This window comes from Rhinolophus ferrumequinum, chromosome X (assembly GCF_004115265.2).
Source record: "Rhinolophus ferrumequinum isolate MPI-CBG mRhiFer1 chromosome X, mRhiFer1_v1.p, whole genome shotgun sequence".
NCBI classification, from domain to species: domain Eukaryota; kingdom Metazoa; phylum Chordata; class Mammalia; order Chiroptera; family Rhinolophidae; genus Rhinolophus; species Rhinolophus ferrumequinum.
This window is the reverse complement of record NC_046284.1, coordinates 120,667,496-120,694,880: the sequence shown is the minus strand read 5'-3', so window position 1 is coordinate 120,694,880 and position 27,385 is coordinate 120,667,496. Positions and strand designations below refer to the sequence as shown.

The window sequence follows — 27,385 nt, the reverse complement described above, 5'->3', positions numbered from 1 at the left end:
ACTAGAAAGGTTGACTGGAGAAGGTCTTGGGGAACTCGAGTTCCAGCAGAATGGTTTTCCACGAGATCAAGTAGATAATGATGGTGCACGAATAGCAGTTGATGAGCAGAATAGCATGGTCTGAAACCGCTGTGTTTCTGGAAGGTGACTGTAGCAGTGGGATTTAGGAGGGAGCTTCGAGCAGAGATCGGAAATGAGAAGAAGAGTGAGGAGGTTGTCACCAAGTTTTAGATAAGTCACCAGGCTGAAAATCCGAAAGAGATGCACTTGAGAAATGTAGAGGTTGTAGAAGCAGTATGCCTTGCTAACTGTGAGAGTAAGCATAGAGAATTAATCCCCAAAACGGACGTTCATAGCCCACTCTGATCTCAAAACACCAGACCTACTTTTTAATAGAACAGAGCACCATTCGTTTTCTGTCACGATGTAACAAATGATCACCAATTTGGGGACTTGACACAACATCTGTTTATCAGCGCACAGCTCTGGATGGAGGTCAGAAATCCAGCCAGACGTTGCTGGATACTCTGCTCAGGGGGGGTCTGACAAGGCCACGCGCACAGAGCCCTCCCCACAAGCTGGGTTCTTACCTTCGGCCTTCGCAGAAGCGCTCCGAGCCCAGGCATGTGGTTGCAGAATGCAGTCCCTTGCCACTGTACGGTGGAGGTCCTGTGTTAGGCGGGGGCCACTCTCGGTTCCTAGAGACCTCTCACCTGCCCCTACCTGTGGCCCCCTCTACCTTCCAAGCCAGCAACGATGCAGACTCGCCTGGTCGTTGAAATACTAGCTCTGAGTTCCCCTCGTGCTAGCTGACAGAGGAAAGAGTGTTCGTTGAGGACTCCTGTGACGGGATGGGATCCATTAGAAGTCTCCCTTCTAATGAACTGAGACTCGAATGATTGGATCAGAAGATCCCTCCGCCTTGTACGGGGTGTGATATGGTACGTGGGTAGCTGGGGAGAGCAGGGCAGGAAGCTCGGAGCACACTGCCTGCCTGAGGGGACCCTGATTCAGGCGCAGGCCAGGCATCTCTGCCGCTTCCTCCTTCACACCCTGTGAGGCTGGTTGTCTTGTCCATTGTAATCCCAGAAACAAAGGCAAAGGGAGGCACAGGTGAGCAGATAAAGGAAAGAGAGAGCCGCGGGAAGACAAAAGCGGTGCCGTAAAATCACGCTCTCTTTGCACAGTGTGGGCTGACCGCACGTGCTGGGAGCTGCTGCAGAACGGAGCTGGGCAGGGGCTGGAAGAGACTCAGAAACGCAGGAATCTGTCACCGCTCAGCTCCTGCCAACACAAGCTCCCGACCGCAGCAGGAATGAGTGCATATACGAACTGGGCCCCAGCGATGTGATAAAAATAGAGACTTGTAAACATAGAAGATTAGAAAACGGACCAGCTGTATGACCTGAATTCAGCAGGGCTCGTGTTGTGGCTGCCGCTGAGAAACGCACGGCGTTGGACATGCGTAACGCTGGCAAGTGTAAAACCCTGAATTGGTGTGTGTGTGGCTGTGGCCACGTCTTCTGTCTGCCAGAGACACGTGAAAACCCACGGACTGTGTCCTCCACGCGTCTGTACCTGTGCTGGTGGTGTTACGGGCTCACTGCATGTCACCGAATCTTCCTGTCTCTTCCTGTCCTGCCGTGCCCCGTAAGAGACATGACTGCAGTCAGTTCTGTCACGGGAACCAACTCGGCTCCATGTTTGTAAACTGAAAGGGAGCAAGCAGGAATCAGAAATGGAGCTGACGTTCAATGGAGACAGAACTTGCAGTGCGACTCGTTCCTTGGGGTTATCTTGTTCTCCTTGCGCCATATACCACCCATTGCAATGGCGACTCGTGGTGTTGGAGCCAGTGCTATGGAGGCATGGGGGGGTCGGGGGGGTGAGGTGCTCAGAGGTCGGGCAGCCTGGGGTTCCCCACAAACATCCAGACAAGTCAGAAAGCAGTATTCCTATGTTCTCTCTCTTTCTCTCCCTCTGTCTTCCTTCCAACCCCGGTATTTGTTTTTAATCAAGCTTTTATCACGTAATCATACAGATTTTCTTGGAGTTTGCAAACATGCATCGAGTCCTTGGTTTTTCTCTGTCACACACTCATAGGAAACCTCTTCCAGTTTTTCTCTGGACCGATGTGGATGCATTTATTATCAACATATTCCTTCTGGGGCCCAGAGGTTTCGTAGCGAGTTACGGCCCTTATGACAACGGGTTGTCACCGAATCACCAATGCCGCCGGCCTCCAATAGCTTGTCTCCAGTCAGTACACAGGGTTATAAAACACCAGGTTTGATATTAATCATTGACCTGCACCTAACAAGACCTGTACAGAACTACCAGCTGTTGATGTTTTTACCCTTCGTGTCCTGGAAACTAATACGTGGAAAGACCGATAAACGAAAAAAGTCTTGGTACCATGAAAGACAATGTTAGAAAGTGTGACTTTGTCTTCATGGGAAGACACGTGTCACAGCGACACGTCGTGGAGCTCAGTATGTTTAAAAATAAATGTAGCTTTTATGGGCCACCCTCCTTAATCTGAGAATGCAATACACTTAGCAGAGGCACGTTACACTTTGAGTCATGTGGTTTCGGCTCCCGTCAGATCTTGGTTTGGCTGTTGACTATTTAACTGAATCAGTAAGGAGGCAAATTATGTAACTATAGATACTGTCTCTATAATCTGTATGGAATTCATAGATGCTGGCATAAAAGTGACATTTGCTAGATATTGTAAACATACCACCATCCAATATTTCTTAGCGGCCATGACTTTGGATCTGAGATAAAATTCCAGCACGAAAGTTGCACTAGTTCCCATGCTGTGTTCCGCATTTTGTTCTTAGCCCAAGGGAAACCTCACTTTGGAACACGGTCAGTTTTTTACTTGTGGGAACGATGAGAAAGATGTGTGTCGGGGTGTGTGCCTACATTTTCCCCAAGTAAACTTTAAAACCTCAAATGTAGCTTCCAGCTACTGGCCGTCTTCGTTTTCTGGAACTAAAGTCCAGATAAATGGTGAACCCAAGAGGTGTTATCTTCGTGCCCAGAGAGGAGCTGGCTCAGAAGCTTGGAAGTGCGCCGGCATCCATGCTTAGATGCCTGTGGTTGGGAAGGAATGGGTGAGTGAGAGGAGAGAGGAGAAATTCCAGCCCGTGGGACAGCCAGCACGGAATGACAGATGAGCAGTCAGTGCTGCTGAAGGCAGGAGCTGAGCCCCGGGACAATTCAATCTCTTCCTTCTCCGTACTCCACAGAACGGCCGAGAGCAAGGCACCATCCCCGGTGTCAGAAACAGTCCTTTTTTCCTTAAGGTCACATGAAACGTGTCTTGGTGGAAAGCTAGACCCCCATTACGTTTTTCCTGTGGCTGAGAGGAGCCGGAAGCATCCTCAGAGGACAAGCAGCGTTTGGGAAACCAGAGGTGTGAGAAAGTGGGGCCGTCTTGCAGCTGATAACCCTCAGCACCACAGGAGGGGGAAAGAGCCAGGCACCTGCTTGTCTCCTGAAAGGACGACAGCACCTGAGACAGAAACGGGGACTCACGCACACCCTGCGGGTCTGCTGTGTAAGCCGGGAAGCCTGAGCTCCCAAGTGCTCGGGCACGAGCCTCCCCAACACACAGCTCCACCACGGTGAAGAACATTGCCCAGCGTTTATGGTGTTAAAATACGGTGACTCGCAACGACTGGAGGTTACGGATATCATTTGGCACGGGATCTCTGAGTTTGGTCCCACGCATGTGAAAGCATCACCCACTCAAGAGTGAGCCACCTCGTGTGACTCGTGTCTCGTCAAAGATGTTTCAGGGTCGTACAATTACTGACCTGCATTGTAGGAGTGGGAACACATCTCTAAGTAAGGAGTGTTGAAAATGCAGTCTTCAAAAGACACTTTCTAAGCTGAGTATTTAGCAGTCCACACCTCAGGTCAGAGAGAGTCGTGTTTTATGGGTTCAGCATCGAGCTCAGGATAAACTGAGGAAGTGATCACTCGCCAGTCTCTTCTGGAATCTGTGTCTGGGTTTGTAGCACCACTGGGCACCTCTGACATAATCAGGGCATGTTTTATATTCTCTTCTCCATTTTATTTCTTCACGTATCTGATGCAGTCAGCAGGGATCCATCAAAATGTCTAATCTGTTGTTGCCTCTCACGGTTTATTCAGAGCTGCTATTCTGTGTTTTTATTAGAAAAAAACACAAAAAAACCACCACCAACAACCACTGCTCCGTCCTTTTCTTCTTGTTCTTTTGGCAGAAGAGTGAATTGATGAGTGTGTTTCATCTGTCAGATTTATTCATGCTGAGAACAGAGCACTGTAGCTTTTTCTCTCCTTTTTCTGTCCTGCTGCCCTGTCTCCACATGCTTTGTCTGCATTACCCAGTGTGTGGGTTATCTGTCGCTGGGGAAAGAATGGCCACAACACCTCATGGTTTTTAAAACAACACCCCTGTATTATCTCGCATTGTCTGTGAGTCCCAAGTCTGACATAGAGAGTGTCTGCTGGCAAGATGCAAGTTACCACGCTTTGTTAGCCGGTCACAGAAGTGACCTCCCCTGCCCTTTGCCACCATGACTCAGCATCAAGTCTGGTCGGGCCCACACGTGACCGGGGAGGTGACACGGGGCACAGACCCCAGAAGGTGAGACTCACAGAGGCTGTCTTACCGTTGGCTCGTGCACTTGTGTTATAGCCTCTTCAGTTCACGGTGAGGTTTTACTGTAGACATCTCTCTCTGAGTGACAGCAACTGGAGCCCTTTCTTAACGCCGCTTTTACTGCAAGTACTCCTGCATGTTATGTTCCTAGAATTGGGATGCCTCTCTCCCGTTAGGGCCATCGGACCCCATGGTACTCAGCCTGTCCTGAGAGCTGGTTAAGATACCGCATCTCACGGTTCACCCCAAACTGGAATCGGCAGTCTGCCCAGGTGCCCAGGTGTTCGTGGAAGGTGTCGTGAGGGAGTCCCACGCTTCTCCAGCAGCTGCATGTGGCCCTCACCTGAGAAGTTTCACAGGTGCAGTGCCTGGGGCGCCCTCTCCCGGAGATCTGCATGGTATTAGCCCAGGCCTGCCCCGGGCAGCTCCCTCACCGGTGCCCGTGAGCAGCCAGGACCCAGAAGTGGTAGTACGTCCAAGCGAGAAGCAGCACCATCCGTGGTACGGCGGAAAGTGCCACAGCAGTCTTGCATATGTAGTTTTTATCTATACTTCTGTAAAATGAGTGCCTCTAAAGATTATTTGTGTGTGTGTGTGTGTGTGTGTGTCAGATAGAACAATTGAGGAGGCCTGACGCCAGTCTGATAGGTATAATTTCAGTGTTTAATGTTGATCTCCAGTGAGTTAAGACAAGCATTTCCTGAGAGTCTTAATAATGTTCCTGTGTAGTGAAGATTCTCAGCTCCTAAGTGGCCCACCCAGCCATGTTTGCATTTCTTAGGGTTGATATTACCTTGTCAGTGCAGAAAACCCTCACGTGCAGAAGTGGCCCCACCGTGTTTCATAAGAATTGTTGGCCCCTTTCTGTAAGAATTAATACGTTGGATTTGCACTCGTCCGAGAGACATTTAAATTCAAGTCTGAAAATGCACTCAGTGTGAAGGAACAGTTACCATCAATTGACAGCAGAAATGTGTGCTCCTAAGAATTTATGTAAATGGGTATTACAGAGATTTAAATTCAATTAGAAAAATATCGTGAACACCCACCATGCCGCCCTGACTCTGCGTGGGGCTTCAAAATAAAGAAAATCACGTGCTACTCTTATGTTTATGAATCTGAGCTTGATTTTTATGACTACTTTTGAAGTGCGTGGTTTACCTGTTTCTATTTTAGTTTTGTATATGTTTTTTGTTTTCTCATTCCTAGTATTCTAATTTTGAAGCACCATTTCGTGGTGATCTCCAGGAGCCGACCGCTGCTCAGGGGTAAGAGTCTTCAGGAAGTAATTCAGAGACACCCTGGGGAAGACCTGCCTCTGTGCCCACGAGGAGGCATTTCTGTGCATTTTCCTCCCGCCTGCCTGAGCCTCGGGTCAGTAATTCCGTTAGAACGTAAGAGTCTAGATGGTCTTAGTCGCAGGTTGCCTTATCAGACGAATCTATGAATCTCCGTGTGGAGAGAGGCCGTCTGTTATTTCTTGGTCCTTATGCCAAGTTCTTGGGCGCCGGGCAGCTTCTCTGCAAACAGTTGTCAATCAAACAAGGCCTCGGCCATGGGAACGCAGAAATAAAACTCAGTCCAATTCACTGGAGACGCCTTGGAAACCTGAGAGAAAACACCAGAATCCTAGCACAACCCAAGACTGAAAAGAGTAGCCAAGAATGAGCCTGCTCCAAGTCATGCAGAATTCTGGGGAAGTCTCAGATAAATTTCTCATTGGCAGGGCACCCTCTAAAAAAGTAGGTATGCACGTTTTCATCTTTAGCTAGGAGAGTATTTCTTGATTGCTCCCTCCCTAGCGCAACTTGGCTCAATAGTACGAAGCGAATAGCCAGGAAGGAAGGCAGACTTTTACTTCTGCACGTTTCAAATTAAAGAGACGTAATTCAAACGAGTGATTAATATTAAATTAGCCCATTGTTTCCATGGGAGGGACATTATCCGAAATCAGAACTGTTCATACTTACGTCTTTATCTTAATATCTTCATAGAGGGCTTTTTTTTTTTTTTTAATTGAGGCCATTCTTGCAAATGTTGCTGTTTTCCCACTTAAAAGGAGATGGTTTATCTTTTCAAATCTGCGGGAAGAGAAAGAACAAAACAAAAAAACTATGAAGTTTCAAATCCTCAGCAGTACCTGCTGGGTCGTGCAGACTAGGATGACAATACAGCTTTTATGTCTCAAAGAAGAAACAGCCAAGGTGATTTGTGTCACGTGATCTCCACCTGTCTTGAAAAACGAGTCACGTGTTAGACCACAAAGAGACTAGAGTGTGACGAGGTGGCTAATTTTAAAACTACTTAAGGAAACGTAAGAGGCAGGAACAGAAGCAGCACCAGCCACAGACGGCTGCTTGGAAACGCACTGTCCCAGGGCTTAGCCCTGGAAAACCTGATTCACAGAGTCGGAGGCACGTCCTGCGAATCTGTGTGTGAAGAAGAAGCATCCCCGCCCCCCATGAGGCTTTGGTGCACCCACACATTTAGGGGCCGCGAATGGAATCCCGAATTCTCCTTCTCCCGGTGAGGGTGCTGAGAGACCATTCAGAGTGTGTGCCTTCAGCACGGCTGTCGCCGTTTGGCAGAAAACACAAAGCCCCGTGTTGGGATCCTGGTGTCGTCGTCAGTTCTCACGACCGCATTCCGGGAGCACACATGTTGGGGACATCCCATTATGCAAATGCTACAAAGGATGGAAAAACACAGAACTCTCTCCCTCCTCTGTTGAAATATCCACATCACAGCCAACGGAAATACGTGTGTACAAAAACTTACACCTAAAGAAATCTGAAAGTGGGGCAAACCGCCGTGGGAATAGAGGGTGGAGCGCGGTTTGACCGGGATGGGAGTCCCAGGCGTCTTGAGAGAGAAGCTGGGCATGAAGCTGAGCCTGAGGGGAAAGAAGACGTGCAGGAGAAAGGGAGAGGGAGTGTCCGACTGGAGCGTGAAGGACCGCGAACTGGCCCATGCTCGGGAAAGTGGGGATCCCCGCGTGGGGCAGGGACTGAGACCACCCCCACCCCACAGAAAAAGAAGTGGTCGGATGAGATGTGCGTGAACATTAGGTCACGGTGGTTCAAAGCACCGGTTGGAATTCAGTGGCCTGCAGGGGCCAGGGAGGGACGCAAGAGCGGGGCTGGTGACATCAGGGTGACACTGGGACCTGTCGGGTCTGTGGTACAGGGGAGCTGGCACGGGAGCCGGGCAAAGCTAATCAAAACACTCCCTGTTTATGGTGCCCTTCTGGCCGGAGGCAGCTCCCCTGCAGCCAGATGTCACCCCGATGCCGTCTGACCCTCCTGAGAGCAAAGCTCAGGACGCAGCGTCCACCATGCCCGAGGCCAGCGACTGTCCAAGTGTGGATGTCCGCCAAACCGGCATCTCCTTTCCTGACGTGTGCCCTCGCGTCTCTACTCAGACGCGTCTCCGTGGCACCTGGAACTTAAACCCGACTGCGTGAACCAATCCTTCCCTCAAAGAAATCCCTTGCAGCCGTCCCCCTTCTCCCAGTCCTGCTGCGTCTGTGGCCGAGTCCTGCCCATCGGCCGGCTGACGGCTCCCAACCCCGTGCAGTGATCACTCCCTCAGCACTGCAGGCACAGTGGCCTTTGCAGAGGGGCTGCCCCACCGTCTCCCCGTCAGCCGGCACCTGCTGAATTTCGAACAGCGCCATACACAGGGTCTGCCCACGGTCGGGCTCCACGTTACTTCTCTAGGTGCTGAGAGCTCCGTTTAGAGGTCAGCTTCCCATAAAAGTACTTCTTGAACCCCTAGGTTCGGGTGCGAGGCTACGTGCTTTCCATCAGTACTGTTTAGTTCTCTTTGTACTATTTACTATCCTCTATAATTGTTTTGGTTCTTTTTATTAGGTTTTTTTTTTTCCCTTAGTATCTGCCCTGGTGATGATTAACTCGTGATGGTAGCAGTTGTGTCTCTAGCCACTCAAAGATTTTATTTGAAGGAGCTCATCAATAAACAAGTATGTGTGTTGGAGGCTATTAAATATAAAGCAAGAAAGAGTTTGTCTCGTATTCTGGAAGCAGTTTTTGTGCGTTTCGTTTTGTTCGCTTTTCAACAGAGTAGATTATGATTTGCTGTGAACTTTGGGAAGAGAAATGGTGACAGCGTCTTGGAGGATATAGAACAGAGGCTGGTGGGTGTTGAAAAAGCCTAATCAGAATCTGATAGAAGATTGCACCACGGGAACGGCTGCGGGGAAAGACAGGATAGATTTCGGCGAAATGGGGAGTTTCCATCAACAGCACTTGACGGCTCTGTGTATTTATGGGGTGAGGGAAGAGATGTAAAGTGAGTCTAAATGGCTTTCTAGCATCTAGGCTGCATATAGAAAAGGAAGTGGCACCATCACCTGACTTCGGAAAGTCATGAGGCACCCCCAGAACTGGCCGTTGCAATTTCCTGTCACGGTCGTAGCTGCAGACATGGACCTGCTGTACTTCCTGGACATCACCAGACGCTTCTCATCCAATTAGAAAAGACGCCAAATGATCAAAACCCACATTCGTTAATTCATAATCCATTTTCTAGCACAATTTTACTAGCCTAACCATATCAAGCAGACTGTGTAGACATTTGTAGATTGGAGTTTATTTACGTGCAGTTTATATTTGTACACTGATGGGCACAAACTGTCTTTAGCTATTTCCTGTTTTCAAAAATCTCTGTGCACCAGCCACATAAATGCAGTAGCATTTGCCTTCGAGCTGAAATCGTGTCTGTTACTTGAGAGGGGTTTTAGAGTATCACTGCCTGCTTTTCCCCGTAGAAGAGTGCGTCAGCCTGACAGAGTTTCGTGTTAGCGGGTATCACGCGTTGGGGCACTAAGAGTAACTAAGAGTACAGAGCAGGAGAATTGTAGCAATGCCATTAACAGTGGAACGAGTAGAAAAGATATCTGGACGGGCCGCCAACGTAGACAATGCGTGCGTGTCAGGATAGAGACGGGCCAGGGTGCCTGTTTCTCCAAGTCCAGAGCTGAGCTCCAGCATGGTAGCCTCCGGAACTGCGTTCAGACGGGAACCTGTGACTCAGTGGTACCAGCCACATTTCGCCCTGTAATTTCATCTTGGAAAGTACCGTTAGGAAACGTTTCCATCACTGCGGAGATGTGCGTTGGACAGCCCCTGGAAGGGTTTCTTCACCGTCCAACTCAAATAGCCAGAGTGTTTGGCACTAACATTATTCAAAGGAGCAATTACTTTCTTCCTGTCGAGTCAACCTGTTGAAGCCAAGAGTTGTTTTAAGGAGAGTTTCTTTTTTTTTTTTCTTGATTCAGGAATATGAACTGGACTAAATTATATGGTTGCCAAAATGTTACATATACATCCCGATGGGAAAAAGCCTTTCAGAATTGAGTTGGGATTCTCTGAAGGGCACAGGACCTGAAAATGAGAGTATCAACTTTGCCCTCTGCCTGGGTTTTCCAGTCTCAATTTCCTTGTATTTGAAAGGTTCTTTCCAAGGTGTATTTCAATGCATTTTTACATAAAACCCGTGTTCACATATTTTCTACGATTTCAGAGTTTGAGGAGAAGGAATGAACGACTAAACAAATCTCACTAGGTCCCGAAGGGCAACTGTAGTCTCCAGTTCCTTTTCTTACTGGTTCTAACTCATTTATTCAATTAGGTTTACTTGGCTTACCTCATGCTAAAACAATTAGTGCTAACTTACAGAAACATTTACAATAGTCTAGGGAAAAATAGATGGAATCAGAGTGAAGGGAAGGGAGGTCAGGATAATAAAACCCACGCATAACCCAAATGCTTGTTGGATCGCAAGCCGTGCAGCCAAAGCCCGTTTCTAAAACCTGGGACCCACGAAAACCAGAGATAGCGAGCGTACCCAGCCTTCCAGCAACGCTCCATGACTGTTACTGTTCACGGCCCAGCGAGGGTGAGTGTTGCGGAGCACAGTGTGCGTTATTAGCCACTGGTAAAAAGACCGTTTGGCGTGTTTGCTGCTGACGGCCAACCTGGACGGCTTTCCCGTCTTTGAGACGGAGGGCCAGCTTGACACATTCTTAAGAAAATCAAGGGGCCAGGTGAGGAAAACCCATGTTTAAACGTATCTTTAAAAAACATGTCTTTTAACACATCTCTTTAAATAGATGTCTGCTCCGTGGATAATCCCCATACGTGTATTCTGAGAGGGCGTGGATCCGAGCAAACTCAGCCCCCTCTTGGGGTTTTCACCTGCCCGCGATGCAGAACAGCAGCTGACCTGCCTCAGCAGCAGCTGACTGAAGATGCCGTGTGCTGTGTTACCAGGGCTTCTGCTGTAAGGGAGCTCCCAGCGTCATTTACGCACCAGCTCGGCCTTCTCTTTCCAACAGAGCAGCCACGTGGATGACTTGGGTCATATTTTATTTCCCCTGTTAGCTACTCAATTCCCTTCCTCTCCGTGATACGTAGACGGTCAAGTATAGATGCTAAACTCAAGACCTAATAGGTCCCAGACAAACGACACAGAATCCTCCGGCGTCTGCCTAGACATCAACTGGAGCGCTTCCCTGGGGTGAATTACAATGAGGAAGTCATCGGTGGTTCTGCAGAAGCTAAAGTGGCCGTGGTTCATGAAGTTAACCTTATGCCTTTTCTTAAAAATACGACTTATTCTTCTTCACAAGATTATGTCTCACTCACTTAAATTAGGAAACCACGTGATTTTAAATCTCAAGCTTACCACGTTTCTAACCGTGTAGATGAAGACGAGGGATTTCTTCTTCAGAAAGGGGAACGTTGCTTTTGACGTGCCCATCAGCAGATTGGCTGGGAAGTGTAATACAAAGGCGTACATGATTTTCACATTCAGGAACACCCCCTTACAGGGCACCGAGGACAAAACTACTGACTCAGAAAGAAGCACACCACACACCGCGGTTATAAAATGTCATTTCAAGCATCAAGAGTGTGAGTTATAAGGGAATATGATTTTTCACGCTATACTGATATTTTCCAAGGGCTGCACATATTTAAAAATAAAATGGTAGTAGTTTAATCGAACAACAGTATCTTTTTTCCATGTTGGCAGAAATAGCTATTTTTGTTCTGAAGACAAACCCTCCAGTTTGGGGGCTAATTTTTGTGTGAATGTTGGGCAGACCTAGTTGACCTTTGTCAGTTACTTGAGAATCTAAAATTATACAGTTTAAAGGAATATGTTTTTAAGATGCCAGGTGAAACCAACCAGGGACTTTATAAATGCGACCGCAAAGCACTAATATTTTTAAAAAGTAAAACTAAACACAAATTTTTCTAACCAGCAGGGTGTGGTTTGCAAGTTAATCCTATTAAACTTACATGTATAAATAACGCATTTTATTTTGTAGCACAAACAGCTGTCAGGAAATTTCTGGCCAACATACTTTCATAAACATGTTAACTTAGGATATTTTACTTGTGAGATTTCACTGTGGATTTTACCAAAGACACATATATCCTACGAGTTGACGTGAATTTCACTTCCGTTTTATACCACATCAAGAGCGGGTGTTTATGTGTGTTGCCATGGTGGTTTCATGGCTCTGCGCCAATAACTTCGGGCCTTGGTTTTGTCTGGAATGTGAGCTGTTTGAGCTCGAGGATCTCTGAGGTCCTTTGACTCTGAAGACGACTGCAGTTCTAAATAATAGAGGGAATTCAGTGTTTGAATGAGTCGTCCTTAGAGATTAATAAAACGGACAGTGATTCCCCCAGATCAATTCATCTGTTCGGTGCAAAACAGTGCACTGAAGCAAACCTTTGCGAGTTCCATTGGGCAGACAGAAGCACCTCTACACGCACCCAGAACAAAGGCGAGTGTAAAATCCGTATTGCCATCAAAGTCCCACGGGCAGAAGGAAGGGAGAGGTGGATTCAGAGCATGGAGGTTCTCGATTGCTTTGGGGACGAGGTACAAATGGGCTGGGGGAGAACGGCAAGAGGATTTGAACGTGGACTTGAGCAGTCGGATTTCCATCCAGGCCCATAACTGTGAGAACCGTATCGTGTCAGCCCTGTGCTCTAGCCCAACGGCTCTCAGGGGGCGTGTTTAGGTGGAAGTGAATAGGCAGAGAATCCTTAGGATAGTTCTGACGGGGGACGTCTCGGAGGCACACACGCGTGGGTCCCGGGTGAGGGCCATCCGGGCTCCGTTTTCTTTAACGCGTCCCCATTCCTTCTTTCCCATGAGCCCATTCGTATTTTCTATGGTGACTATTTTTCATTTCCTTCTCCCTCTTTGTGTGCACCATCTTGATTTTCTCTTCAGGCAGTGCTTCCTGAGGAAGCCCTGGAAACAGTGCTTTCACCAGAGTGGTCTTCTCAGCTACATTTTCACTCGTAAGACTCTGAAAACTGTTCCGTATTTTCCCAGGAATGGCAGCTTTCTCAAATCCCCACAGTTCCCAGTAGTCCCTACTCAGCAGTGACTGAGAACTCTGAAACATAGAAGTTCCCACAAACTCTCTCCCTTCCTCATCCTTATCAATCTAAACATGATTCGACTTCTCCTCTGCTTTTACCAAGGGCCCCTCGAGTTCAGGATGCTCAAAATTCAGTGTTTGCTTCTCCTCCTCAATGAAAGCACCACCACCCACATGAACCAAGCCTCCGAGCCTTGCGTCTACCTTCTGTCCTCCTTTACATTTAAGCAGCTGACATCTAATCACGTACCACATCCTGAAGACCCAACCTGCTACTTTTCTCGGCCATCTCTTGCTTGCACTAGCAACTGCCTTTTAATTTATTGTTACGGCATCACACTCCAAATTATGTTTCCCTACACCTTTATACTCCCCACACACCAAATCCCACTTCGGACCATCGTTGGAAAGAGTAGCACAGAGATACCGGTTACATAAATCGTTTTGGTAGACTTTCCTTTTTCACTTAAAGACGAAATCTAACATCTTAGGAGACCTTTCATACTTCTTTCTACCCCTGCCAAGCTCTAGATTTTCTCCTGTCCCTACCTCCCTCCCGTCTGGAGCCCAGTGTCCTGGCCATCGGCCTGTCATGCTCATCTCAACTGCCCACTCACAGGTCCCCTCCCCTGGCTGGCTTTCTTGTGCTCAGACATCCACGCTGGCACCACTCTTGCCCGACACACGTCTCCATACGTGTCTGCACGAGTGTTTCTAACTGTGTATTTACTCGCCTGTCCCTTCTCTCTCTCCCTTCCGTCTTCTCTACTGAGAGCCCTCACTAATACAGGGCAGCGTCTTGGCTCTCGGATAACCCTTGTGGATGAAGAAACACATCCGTAGGAAAAGGTTCGTGAGAGTCGTCATGAACATGAGTGGGCGCCATCAGGGTGGCTGTGATGAAGGAAAAGGTGAGCCCCGAGACAGACTGCAGACGCCCGGCTCTTAGTGGGGAAGGAGAACTCACAGTGAGGGGGACGTGTGGGGTTTATCTCTTTGGGGTGAGCAGGTTCACAGGTTCTCATCCGCAAGACGTGCACCAGCAAGAATAATATGTTGGGGTAGGGGAATGTGAATTCACTGTCCAGTAAAATGCACCTCGATCATCCGGGGAACGTACATGTGCAAATGCCCAGGAGGTGTGGGAAAGAGGTCTGGGATGACACAATGGGATGTGAGAGGGGGCGTTCCTGGCCCAGAGATGTCGTCGGTAGGGGTGGCAGCCTGGATGCTGCCAAGAGTTCAGAGTGAAAAAGCTGACGGACGGCTGAGGATAAATGCTGACTAAATGTCAACATTCAGGGCCAAGTGCAGACGGAAGAGAGAGGGTCCAGCGGGAGAGATTTGCAAGTGCAGATACAGAGGATAGCCGGGAAATCGGAGAATGACAGAGCCGAGAAGTATGCTTTCAGATGCTGCAAGCTGAGCAGGTTCAAGATGGTAAACACGTAACATTAAAAAGAAATCATCTGCTGAAGCAAACATCCAAAAAGGGGAGGAATCTGTGTTGTGAGAAGTGGCAAGTGCTGGGGAGGGAAAAGTGCTCGGTTACTCACAATATTAATTTTTCCTCGAAGGGAAGAAAAATTTAAGAAAAATGTGGAATTGGGGTGGGGTTCTTTGAATCGTGGAAGAGTTGAGCGTGTCTTCAGATGTGGGGAAAAGTAGTAATGGAAAAGTAGCAACTGAGGATGGAAGGAGAAAGTCACATCATAAATTGAACATTCCATAGAAAATTGAAGGACCATGAGATGAGGGTTTGTACAGAGATGGAGTTTTTGTTCTGATGTGGACAAGGGCTGTGAATGTTGATCACACATGAAGGAACGGGAAATAGCATAGGGGACATTTGAGATGCAGGGGACAGCCGTGAGTGGGGTGATACTAGATGACTATCGTCACACTAAAACACAAAATATGAAAAATCCATTTCTTGTGGGGGAGAGACATGGACAAAAAGGAGACCTCAGGCATAAAAATGGGGATGCGTTTTATAGCCAACCTTGGGCACCAGTGATTAACACGGCATATTCATTTATTTATTCAGTGATATAGAAAGTGGTCATTATTGTGCCATTCAATAAGATACAAAACAACATGTGCTCATTAAAGCAGTAGTTTAGTAAAGAAATGCTGCTAAATATTAGATTTCTTGGGGAGGTGGTAGAAGAGGGTAAAGGGGGTCAAATACATGGTGATGGGAGGAGAACCGACTCTGGGTGGAGAGCACACAATGTGACATAGAGATGATGTATCACGAATGGTACACCTGAAACCTGTGTAATTTTACTAACCATTGTCACCGCCAATCAACTTTAATTAAAAAAAAATTAGACTTCTTCAAGAGCACTATTAATTTATCCCACTTGATATGATAAAAGCAAGCAAGAGTAGGGGAAATTGGCCCAATTTCTATTATAATAAGATATTCAGGCACTATTGCATTTTTGGAAAAAAGGAGAACTAGATAAAGTGATTTTAGTTCGATGTGAAAGCTTGTGTCATTTTCTCAGGCATTCAGTCAGCTGGTAGCAACATGTTTTGATTTCTTGTCACTAATTTGCAGGAATGGTGACGAGGTAGGCCACTGAAGACATTCATCCCCTCGTTAGGAAGCAAACCTATAACATCCTACACCGAGGAAGCCTTCCTGGGAAAAGCAGTCATTACCTCACACGCTGGGGAACTGTCAGACAGATGAGAGCGGTGGGCCCCCGCCTTCTAAAGATGGATGACAAAATGCATCAAAGTGTAGCGTGTACAGCCTCACAGCATGGTGACACACACGGAAACAGACTTCAGTTGTAGATCAGAGGGCAATAAACAGGGTCTTCACTGCTTCTGAGCAAGAAGCTACCTGTTTCTACCCTTTCCCCCACCAAAAAAAAAAGTTAAAACACACAGGAGTATTCATCTAAAATACTCTCTTTATAGAACTTCCTCAAAGTGTCATTGTCAGATTATGTCACACATTGAAATGCTGGACGTGTTTAGGCCTTCATTCGTGAACAAAGGAGACATACAGTTCACTTTCCCTAATACCCAAATCAAATTAGAGAACCCTCAACATTTAGAAATCCACATTATGTTAAAGATGCTAAAATCCAGTGTCTGCATAGGTTAAGAAACTGAGACTCGTTGATATAAAGGGACTTGGCCCATGTGGTCATTTGACAAACAAGATGAGAACACAATGCTTTCCTTCATTCTGTCTCTGTTTTCGAAGTACAGGAGGTTACTGGTGTTTATTAGATAACTTCCATGCTGAAATGTAGGACATCCATTCATTTGTTAGTTCATTGAGGCATCGTTTCAATATTCCCTTCTCTGTTTAAACATGATGTTAGTTTCACATTGTATCATGGGTTGCTCGAAATGTGCTTTAATATTACCTTGAGTATTTCAAATCAAGTGGATAGGATTCCCTTATTAATATGTGTTTTGTGAAATTTTGCAGGAAGGGAGCAATCGTTAGTATTTAGGAGAACCTGCCCTGTGCCTTTTAATCCTCTTTTATAATTAATGCAATTAAATATGTTGTCCCAGTGTTACATATCAGAAGACCAAGTCTCAAAAAACGTAAGTTATTTCCCACAGTTTCTAGCCAAGAAAAGATAAAACTAAGTTGAAAAATCAGGACTATCTGATTTTATAACCAATCTTGTTTCTGTTACACTCTTTAGGTTATTTAAGTTTATTAATAACTATCTTGAAAGATAAAAGTGCATGAGATTAGAACAGCCCAGGAGCAAGGAAAGTGAAGGTAGTCATTCACTCCAGGCCCTATTCAGTTAAACATGCAAGATAAATCCCATAAAATAACCACTAAAATAACATAAATGAAATAGAAGGAATGATCAAGGAGGCAAGTAAAAGAAGTGAAATCAAGACAAAGAGAAGTCACAAACAACAGTATGGTTGTAAGCCCAAGATGTCAATTATCAGAATAAATGTATGCATCTAAGTGAAAGAATGAAAAGCACTGGAAATAATAAATATGCAAGTAAATATATAATTTATTATTATTCAAATATCTTTAAAATGTAGTTGGCTGTTTTAACTAAACTAAGAAGAATTTATTATGAGTTGTTTAAGCCGTGTAAAAGTAAAACGCACAACAGCATAAATTCCCAGGTGGGAAATGAAAGTGAATTATTTTAAGGTTCTTACAATGACTGTGAAGTGGTTTCATATCCTTCAAGGTAGACTATAATAAGTTAATGATGCTTAATAGCAATCCAACAGCAACCACTAAAGTAAAAAAGTTATAGCAACTGCCTTAAAAAAATGATGTCGAATCATGAAAATAATTAAGCCAAAATGAAGGCAAAGAGGAAAAGGGAACAAAGATAGAGGAGACAAACACACAGGTAGAAGTTGGTAGCCTAACACCTAAATGTATTAGTTTACCACACTAAATATAAATGGCTACACAGTTGGAGATATTTGTCAAAATTCTTTGAACACTACCCTTGAAATGAGTGAATTTCATTGTGTACAATGTATGAACTCAATGTTTAAAATGACAGCCACAAAAGCAAAAAGCCACATCCCACGAGGAAATATTCACAATACGTATTGCCCACAAAAGGATTGTTCTTCCAAATGGATAAATAAGCCCTACAAAGCCATGAGGAAAGTTCAGAGAAAACTAGGGGAACTTAAGGAGATATGTGAGAAAACATTTCATGGAAGAAGAAACACAAATTACCAATAAATATAAGAAAAAAATGTCTATTGTCATTATTAATGGGAGACAGGCAAATTAAAACTACGATGAGATACCATTTTGGATTCATCCGATTGGCCAAAATCGAAATGTCTGACCCGTGTGGCGTGGTGAGATACAGCTGTTGCAGGAATAAATTCTTACTAGCATTTCGGAAAAAAGTGTTGAGTTACCTAGTAAGTTGGAACAGCATGTAATGTACAGCAGATTCCATTCTACTCCTTAAATCCGGTGAAGTGAAAGACACCTCTGAACCTGGGAAGACCTTCATTGTACCGGAAATGGGACCTGAAGTCAGACATCAGTAGGAAGCGGAAGGGAGGAGAGGGAGCTGCGGGTGAAGGGTAGGAGTGTGTGTGAGCTGGGAGAGAATGAAGCCCTTGGGGAGGTTTGGCTGAGGCCATGCTTGTAATTGGAACCACCATAAAGGATTTAATGTGCATACAGGAGTGCAGTGAGGGCGGTTACAGCTGATGTATCTCCTGGGCTCCGGGGAATAATGGGACCAGTTTTCGGAAATGTGTTTCGGGCAGATGTTGCAATTCCACCTGGAAAACCCATAATCTCATATGAAATACTCAGGACGTTTCAGACGTGAAGACAGCCAGGCTGCAGGATAAAGCAGGCTTCGTGCTGACCTAATCCGAGACACCGGTGTTTAAACCATGACATCAGAATGTGTGCACAGCGTGCACAAGCCAGATTGTGAAATGGGAGCTTGAGCAGAGAACTTTGGGAATCTTAGAAAACCTCTCCATCCATGAGACATGATGTCAGAACCTCACGCTGGTGAAGAGACTGAGGAGATGAGCGGTCCACCCAGCCAGAAAGCACATGGGGGCAGAAGCCAGGCCGATGTCACAAGCTGAAACTGAACGAGAGCACATTTCAGTGTTTGCCACGTGGAAAGCCGCGGCTGACATTTTTAAGAGGAATATCATAATCAATGAAATGACTATTGTCATAACTTACACTTTATTATCTCAAGGAAAAGTTGTATGGGCACTATTTTTGCCTACAAATATATACCAAAAATTGAATTCAAATAATTTAAAGATTTATGAAGCCACCTACCTCCATTGAATTATTCCACTCACTTAGAGTAGCGTTTTCATCAGACATCTAGAACTTATATTAAAAAAGGAAAACAGAGTTACGACAGTAATGAGCACGACACAAAACTAGAATGCCCACACTTGATTTTCTTACATGGTTTTTATAATTTTCACTTTCTATTTTAAAATTGTCCCAACCTCGTCTTGAATGATAGATTGTACAAATACGTATCGTCTGGAAAACATATTTGCACTAATGCCCTAACGTGGATGACATACTGCTGGTAACAAAAATCAATAAGAGATATCGCTGATACTAAACATGGAAGTATGAAAAATTGCGGGTAAGCAGTTGCATTCGATATCTGGTGTAATATAACAACTGTCGTGTGAGTTCCCTTTTTAGAATATTGGAATTTTGAAGCATTTCAAAGTAATACAGGGTACTTATCTCTTCCGGTTATGTTAGTTAAATGGATGTGACACAGAGCAAAGAAACGTCTCATGTACTGGGAGTCGGGGAGCAGTAAACGTCCTTCATAAATCACCATTCCAGTTAGGGGCACGTTCACACCATTTCCTAAAGAACCTAAAGGAATAGATAAAAACTTCACTTTGTCTTTTAACTGTTATCCCAATGTTTAATTTTGTTCTTTACTCTCTCCACTCTACCCATTAACAAGATTTGTCCTGTGTAGAACGAGTTAAGGGAAGTGGAACACCGATACCTTTTGAATGTTTAAAAGAACTTCATAAAGTATAAATTTCAGAATTAAAGTCAGCCACAAGCTCAAACATTTTATTTTAAAACACATTTTTGTCGTGATGTCATATAGCATTACGTTTGTTTCTGCGAATTGAAGAAGAAAATTGATTAGGTGTTTTGGCCTCTAAGAAAATATTAACAAGTACAGGAAAAACAATACAAGATAAAGTAAAATTCAAAATTTAACGTAGCTGCTATCTAATATGTATACCATATATCACATGAAATGTGATAAGTGTGTATAATCTTACATATGGTATTATTATGAGATATACACATATAGTATCATATTACATACGAATTAAAAAGTACATATCCCACTTCAGACTAAAAATTAAATGGTGCTCTCCTAAGGGTACATGTGGGAGAGGTGGGAAGCTTAACCTGTGACCCCCGTGCTTAGCCAGAGCCCTAGGAAGGATAAGGAAAGGGGGCTGGGTGGGCGCTCCTCCCTGGCTACCAGTAGAAACAAAAGCTTATGTCAGATGGGGCCTCCAGAAATTCTAACTATTGAGGTCAGCAGTGAGCCCACCATTGGAGGTCGTTGGGTGCGCATGAAGGAAAGCTACTATGGTAGGAGCCGATTTCTTACAGATTTTAGGACTTTTCGATATAATAATGCAGTACCGATGGGTAAATGATGTTTAAAAAACTAGGAAAACGGCACTCGCAAAAATATGGATGCAACTGGAGGTTATTAAGAGTGAAGATAAGCATTTGAAATTTTACCAAGGGACTCCTAGAGATGTAAACTCTGATTGCTGAAATGAAAAGCTCCACTGACAGGATAAATAGCAGACTGGACACAATTGGAAAGAAAACTAGAGCACTAGGAAAGATACGATGTTCGCCTGGGTTCTCCAGGGACACAGAATCAATAGGGAAGATACAGATACACAGAAAGGGATTGATTATGAGAGACTGGCTCCCGTCAGTACGGAGGCTGGCATGTCCCGCCATGTGCCGTCCGTAAGCGGGGAACCAGAGAGCCAGTGCTGTAGCTCCATTCCTCACCTGGAGGTCTGAGGACCAGGAGCCCTGCTGTCCAAGGTCAGGAGAAGACTCAGCTCCAGCACAGGCCACCTCTACCCTTCCTCTGCCTTTCTCTTCTGTTGGGGCCCTTGACGGATGGCGTGAGTGACGCCCTCCACGCTGGTGACGATGGATCTTCTTCATCATTCTAACTCTAACCTCTTCCGGAAACACCCTCGCACACACACACAGAAATCATGTTTTACCGGCGATCTGGGCACCCCTTAGCCAGTCAAGTCGACACAGAAAATTAACCATCGCTCTTATTTAGGGGAATTCCCCCAGCAGGCATCACAGAGTGAAAAGGAAATGGAAACTGCCAAGCACAAGTTAAGAGATTCAGGGTATCAAATGAGAAAATCTGGCATTCATAGAAGTGGAGGGCCCCCCCCAGGGGGAAAGATAGACAGTGGAGAAGACATAAGATTTAGAGAGAGAAAGCTGAATTTTCCAGAACTGATTTTCACAGATGCAGTTGATTTCATGTCAGTAACCTCAAGATGTGTTCAGAAACACCCACACATTTGGAAACTAAAGCCATTTAACACATGGACGCGCGCGCGCGCACACACACACACACACACACACACACACTTGCACACAAGTAAAACAGGCACCAAAAATATATAGAGGACATTAGTAGAGATTTTCTAGATGTTAAAGGAATATTACCATTGAAGATACAGTCTGCTAATAAGATTTACATCCTAGGTGATATTGACAAAATCCTAGAAGAGGCACAACTTCCTAAAATTAAGGGGGTGAAAGGCACTCTGAATATTGTTCTATCTGCAAAATAAATTGAATTTAGAAAGTTTTTAAAATAAATCCTGGTGCAGACGTCACAGTTCAGCAGTTCAGTTTGTCACTGGTGAACTAAGATGTAAGAAAACATTGCCAATCAGTTACACATAGTTTCAGAAAATAGAGAAAGATTCATTCCCGAGCTTCTTTTAGGAGACCAGCGAAAATGCGATACCGACACTTGACAAGAACTTGCCAAAAAAAATTTATAAACCAATATCTCTCATGAACAAAGACATAAACATCCTAATAAAACAACAGCAACTTGCATTGAGTGCGTAAATTTAAAAGAATGTATTGTGACCCACCGGGCAGTATCCTGAGATGGAAGGTAGGTATAGCATTTGAAAATCAATCAGTATGATTCACCTCATTAATAAAAAATTAAGGAGGAAATTGTCAGTAAATGTAGAAAAAGCCATTTAAGAAAGTGAACACCTGTTTATGCTATAAATTCTCAGAAAACTAGGGACAGAAGATAATTCTACCAGTCTGATAAAGGATGTCTTTTAAAAAGCTACCCTTATACATAATGTTGAAATATTGAGTATTTTACTCTTAATTAAGGGAAAAAGACAAGGGTATCTACTTTCACCACTGCTACCCAACATTTTTTGAAGGTACTAGCCAGTGACTAAGGCAAAAAAAATTACAAGGCCAAATTTATGAAAGGAAGAAGTAAAACTGTCATTAACTATTACTGCACCCAACATATGCCCATAAAAATCATATATATATTCCAAAATGTGAAGTGCATTTATTAAGGTCACAGGATAGAAGATGAATATAAAAATATAAAACACCCATTGCTTGCCTTAGGAACAGCCACGAACTGTTGGAAAATGGTTCAAAAACGGTATTCAGAACTAATAGTATGCACCACAGCATCAAAACCTTTAAGTATCAAAGATCCAGCTTAAGAGAAGATGGCAGGGTTTGCACACTTAAAGGCTACAAAACGTTTTAGGGATGAATTGTCGAAGACTGAAATGAATTGAGAGATCTTAGAATGCTTGACGTTTTCTAATGCTGTTTCTCTCCCAATTGATGTAGGTAGGTAGGTAGATAGATAGATAGATAGATAGATAGATAGATAGATAGATAGATAGATAGATAGAGACAGATTGATTCAGTGAAGTCCTAATACATTTTCAACAGATTTCATGGCAATAGAGAAACTGATGCTCAAACTTACACTGACATGGGAAGGAAGTACTTCAGACCATGATGGGGATGAGGAGTGAAATCGGGGCCGTTGATGCTGTGGTTCCAGGACTTACTACAGCACTCGCGTCGTATGAGGTGTGGTGTCCACCTAAAGAGGGCAGTGAATTGAAGCGTCAGGGGAAGGCAGACGTAAGAAGAGCAAGCGTGGCAGTGTCAGATAAAGCAAAACCAAGCTCAAGCATTATACACACCAGGAAAGAGGTTGATAAAAATAAGCGTCAACTTAGATTCAAGCAGTGCGTTCCCTGAATAACTCTGGAACAATGAAAGAAACACAGGCTAAAGGAGTAGTAACTGTCTCCCAGATAACACCGCGTCCAGTGACAATTAAAAGACAACCCCTGAGGTGTAGCTTTGTCTCTGCCTTGTTCTACAAAAAAAATTAAAGTGTCAGAAACTATAGAGCCATCTCACATGTAAATTCCGTTGAGCCATCTCACGTAGACACGTCGATATGATAGGGACATATAAATCAAAACAGTTCAGAAATTCGAGGGGAACATAATTGAGTGTGTAGTAATACGGTAAGGCTGCTTTTTTCTGCCCTGTTAGCTTTTGTTTTCTGTTTGTTCTGTTTTTCGCTTCTCTGTGTACTTCTGCCTTTCTGTGGCTTCCTTGAACAATTTTTTCTAATTCACTTTTTATTTCTCTATAGTGATTTTTGAGCATTTTTTTATACAGCTATTTTAGTAGTTATTCAGGATATTATACACACATAACTATCTCAGTTTATTGGCATACCATTTACTAGTTTGAATGAAGTATAGACACCTTACTTCCTTTCTGTCCCTTTTTCCTCCCTCATTTATAATGTAATTGTCTTAAATACCAGGGGTGCCAAGAAAAAATGGATACAAGTGGACACTTTGGTCAACGTGGCTCAAGCCGTAGTTCGCCGTCATCAGAAGTGTCTGGACGCTGATGGGAACCGCTTTGAGCACCTCTTGTCATTGCAGAAGTCCAACGGGACTTGTATTCATCCTTTGTTATCGGTTCATATTGAGTATTATAATTTTAATACAGTTTTCCTTTCTTTAAAAAAAATCAATCAAAACAGTCCCTTTGTTGGCTCAGACGTCTCCACTCCCCGTACATCTGCATGTTCCCAGCAGTTTTCTGCCACCGACCTCTGTTCCTGAGAGTCTCAGGAAACCCCCAGCCACACCCTACAGGATTCTTTTCCTTCCTCCATGGCAGTAGATGGAATTGCCTCAGCAACGTCCTCCAACGGTTTTCTACAACATAGAGCAGTAAAGAAAGAGAATGTGGGTAAGGGGAAAGAATGTGTGTTGTAACATTTCTGTGGGAAGTGTCTTCTTAACAGCCGTGCAAGGGCTCCCTTGGAGAACAGAGAAGATTTTGCCCCGGGTGTTAGAATTCTAACGGCTCGGAAGGATGAGAAGCAGTCTTCAAATGTCTCCCATGGAGGTCACGTGGTTCGTGGACAGTGTCCGAGGGAAACACGCCTCACTGGGGTCCTGGGTCATGGTGGCAGAAGGTCCCCTCCTTCACAAGGAACCTGCAAGCAGTCAGGTCCAGCAGCCTAATTCCTCAGCATGTGATGTAGAACCACTCACGGTTCCCTCACTCCTGGTAGCCACAAACATCCACTTCAGAACAGGAAGGTCCTTCCAGGAAGGGAAGGCATTCCTCATTGTGGGAGGTCCTTGAACCCCCTGAACTATTTCAGGTGACTAAGAATTAGAAACTGCAAAGAGGTTTAGACTCCGCAACCTCCCTTTTGGATGCCATGAATAGCAACCACGTATCAGTTCCATGCTGACAGAAGAGCTTTCTGTTCACTTTACGTGATGACTATTAAAGAAACAATGTGAGAATGTACACACGCAAAGAAGCGTTTTTCCTCAAAGTGGTCCCCTTGAGTGTCTACACCTGGATTCCAAAAATGTTCTGATGGCCCCCAAACAATGTTGAAACCTTTTTGTTTGTTTGTTTTTTCATTGGTATCGGGACCGGCTTATGAGTCACATGAAGAAAAAGATAACATATTCATTGGGAAAACATGTCCCAGACACCACTGAAATACTTTCACTTACAATATCTCAGATGAAGTCAATGGTGTTATTTTCTGTTTTCTTCGAAGGAGAAAACAAGTCCGGAGACTTTTCGTTGTCAAAAAAAAAGTCAAATTGAAATATTTCAGTTACTCCTTTTCTGTTAACAGAATTAAAACCATCAGATAAAATCGATGTCTTCATTTGCCTGTCCGTCTTGATGCCAAATCAGTGACAGTTCTTTTGCAGATCCAGCTTGCCTCAAAGGCTCAAAAGACCATGCCCCATAAATTTCAGTCCTAGTATTTTGCATAACCTAGTATGTTATTTAAAAATTAATTATACTCACTAAAAGCAGAAAAATGAGGGAGGATAAAGTCAGGAAATTCTGTCTGGGGATGCTGGATGATTCCAGAAGGAACATTGAATTGTTGAGGTCTAAAAAATTCACAAGCAATTTCTCCTCTTAATATTGCAATGAAATGACTGTTAAAGTTTTCTGGGAACTTGAAATGACTGGAATCAGGAAATGGCACACTTTTTTTTTTTTTTTTGAGAGTCTTTTATGTTGCGCAAAACTTCGAATGTACTTATTGGTCATTCAAACGTCTCCTGGCATTTGACTTGAAAATATTGACTTGAGGTCAACAAAAGGCAATGACGTGACCTGGGCTTTCCCGTCAGAGGGAAGATTGGAAACGCTGAACCTTCTGTGAATATGGACCACAGAAGCTCTTTCACTAAGGAGCTCTCACTGAGACCCTACCTAACGAGCTAATATCCCACTTCCAGGAAATGGTACTTTCCTCATTGTAGTAACATTATGTTGGCTGTGCTGTGCCATGAAAAACAACCTCTTTAAATCAGAAAATAACGAATCGTGTTTTGTGTCATGAAAATGATGTCAACCCTGTCATCTAATTGTAGTGGCACCTTGTCATAGAAACCCAAGCCTGCACTCAGTGTGGAACGTTTCTTCTCTCAGCAGGGGATTCAACCAACACTTTACAACACACTTTTCGGGCACTTGGCACAGTGATGGTTTCTTTCGGGCATTTGGCACAGTGATGGCTTCTTTTCGTCTTTGAAGCCGCCAAAGGCTAGTTTGGACCACAGTACCCAGATCCCGAGTGAGAGAACTGGGATTTTTTTTTCCTGTTTTTTTGGCAGCAGAGTTAGAATGTTTTCACCCATGGTCTACGGGGATTTGGATAACTTCATACCAGGGGGAAATCAGTGATAAAGGAGAGATTCAGGGCTTTGGTGGTGATGGTGGGTGCGGGGTGTGGCCGGGACAGGTGTGGCAGGTGTCATATCATGCGTGCCAGCATCCGCCAGCTCAGCGTCCTCTGCTTCCTCGGATGTCTGCCTGTACAAACACCCAGCTCCCCATCTTCCAAGAAGTAATGGGTCGCCTTTACCCCATCCGTCCTCTCAGCAGGGCAGGTTCAGACCCCAAGACACAGACGCGGGTCTCTAGTTACATTGGAACGAGCTGGCTGGTGTCGTATCCCATTCGAAAGCCCCTAAAGTCTCCTCAAAAAATATTCACTTCCTCAACTTCAGCTTCAGGTGTACAGGGCAGTGGTCAGGCATCTACATCGTCCCTGAGGTGGTCTCCCTAATGGGACAAGTGTCCATCGGATACCCTACAAAATCTAATGAATGTCAACTATAATTTAGTATAAATGTATATAGTCACAGAAGTGGAGCACAGCTTAAGGAATAGAGACAGGGAAATGTAATGGCTGTGTGAGATGTCAGAGGGGTAGTGGATGGGGGGAGAGGGTTATCACTTTGTCAGGGTATAAATGTTTATTACATTGTTTTGTACACCTGAAACTAAAAAAAAAGAACAAAAAATATTCACTTACTGCATTTCAAAAGACAATATATTTCATAGGTTAAAACAACTTTCAAAATTCCCAAAAGGAGGAGGAAAAACCCACCAAAATTAGAGGATAAGCAGATATTCTGCAATAATATCCTTAATAGGTAATTAGGACAATTTATTTTCCTCTGGGAAAAGTGCATTTTATCTTAAAGGTCAGGTTTTAAAACGTCATTGGTTCTATGATGTGATGGGATTAGAAAGGTTGCTTCTCGTTTTAAACTTGCAGCATTCTATAACCATCGAATTGAAGCTTTAGAAATGGTGACTGAATATGGAAGTACTATAATGTTTTTGTTCTTTTAAAATTTTGCTCTGGAAATCCTTACTTTCATATTCTTTTTCCTAATTGTGTTGTCTTCTGAAGGAATTTTAATACCAGCAAATACCATTCAAATCATCCACCTGATTCCAAAAATAGGAAAATCGAAAGTCTCCTTTGTGATGACAGAGACAGCTGGGAGGTAATGAATAACAAAAAGAAAAAAGGTTTCGATTTACTTAAAAGGACAGCATATGGCATGATTTTTTCAGTCTAATTTTATATTAGTTTTCTTCATTAAATTATAAACTTGTACTGTTTTTTCAGACATGACATTTTATGTTCCATTTTAAGTGACATATAATTTCAGAGAGTTTTAGGATTAAATAGAAATCAGAATACACTGTCTTCTCTTTTATTACTCATAATGTTCCATAAGAGATACTTACAAAGATTGGAAGCTCCTTCTTTTACACACAAGTGAAAAAAATAATGTTTGTGAATAATTGGATTTTA

General features: G+C 44.2%; 1 protein-coding gene across 4 annotated transcripts in view; it reads left to right on the top strand.

Annotated features, from left to right (window-relative positions):
* The window catches only part of LOC117020555 (uncharacterized), a 308,400-nt gene that overhangs the window by 143,405 nt on the left and 137,610 nt on the right, over positions 1–27,385 (top strand). The window contains exon 5 of one of the 4 annotated variants that reach the window (XR_004422723.1): positions 5,870–5,995. The exons of 2 other annotated variants lie outside the window; for them this stretch is intronic. Coding sequence is in view for 1 of the 2 variants with exons in the window: in XM_033103146.1 (XP_032959037.1) it covers positions 13,912–13,999 (88 nt within the window). In the remaining variant the exon portion in view is untranslated. Of the gene's footprint in view, positions 1–5,869; positions 5,996–13,893; positions 14,000–27,385 lie in introns of those variants that run through there. One more of the 4 variants, XM_033103146.1, reaches the window with a different exon arrangement.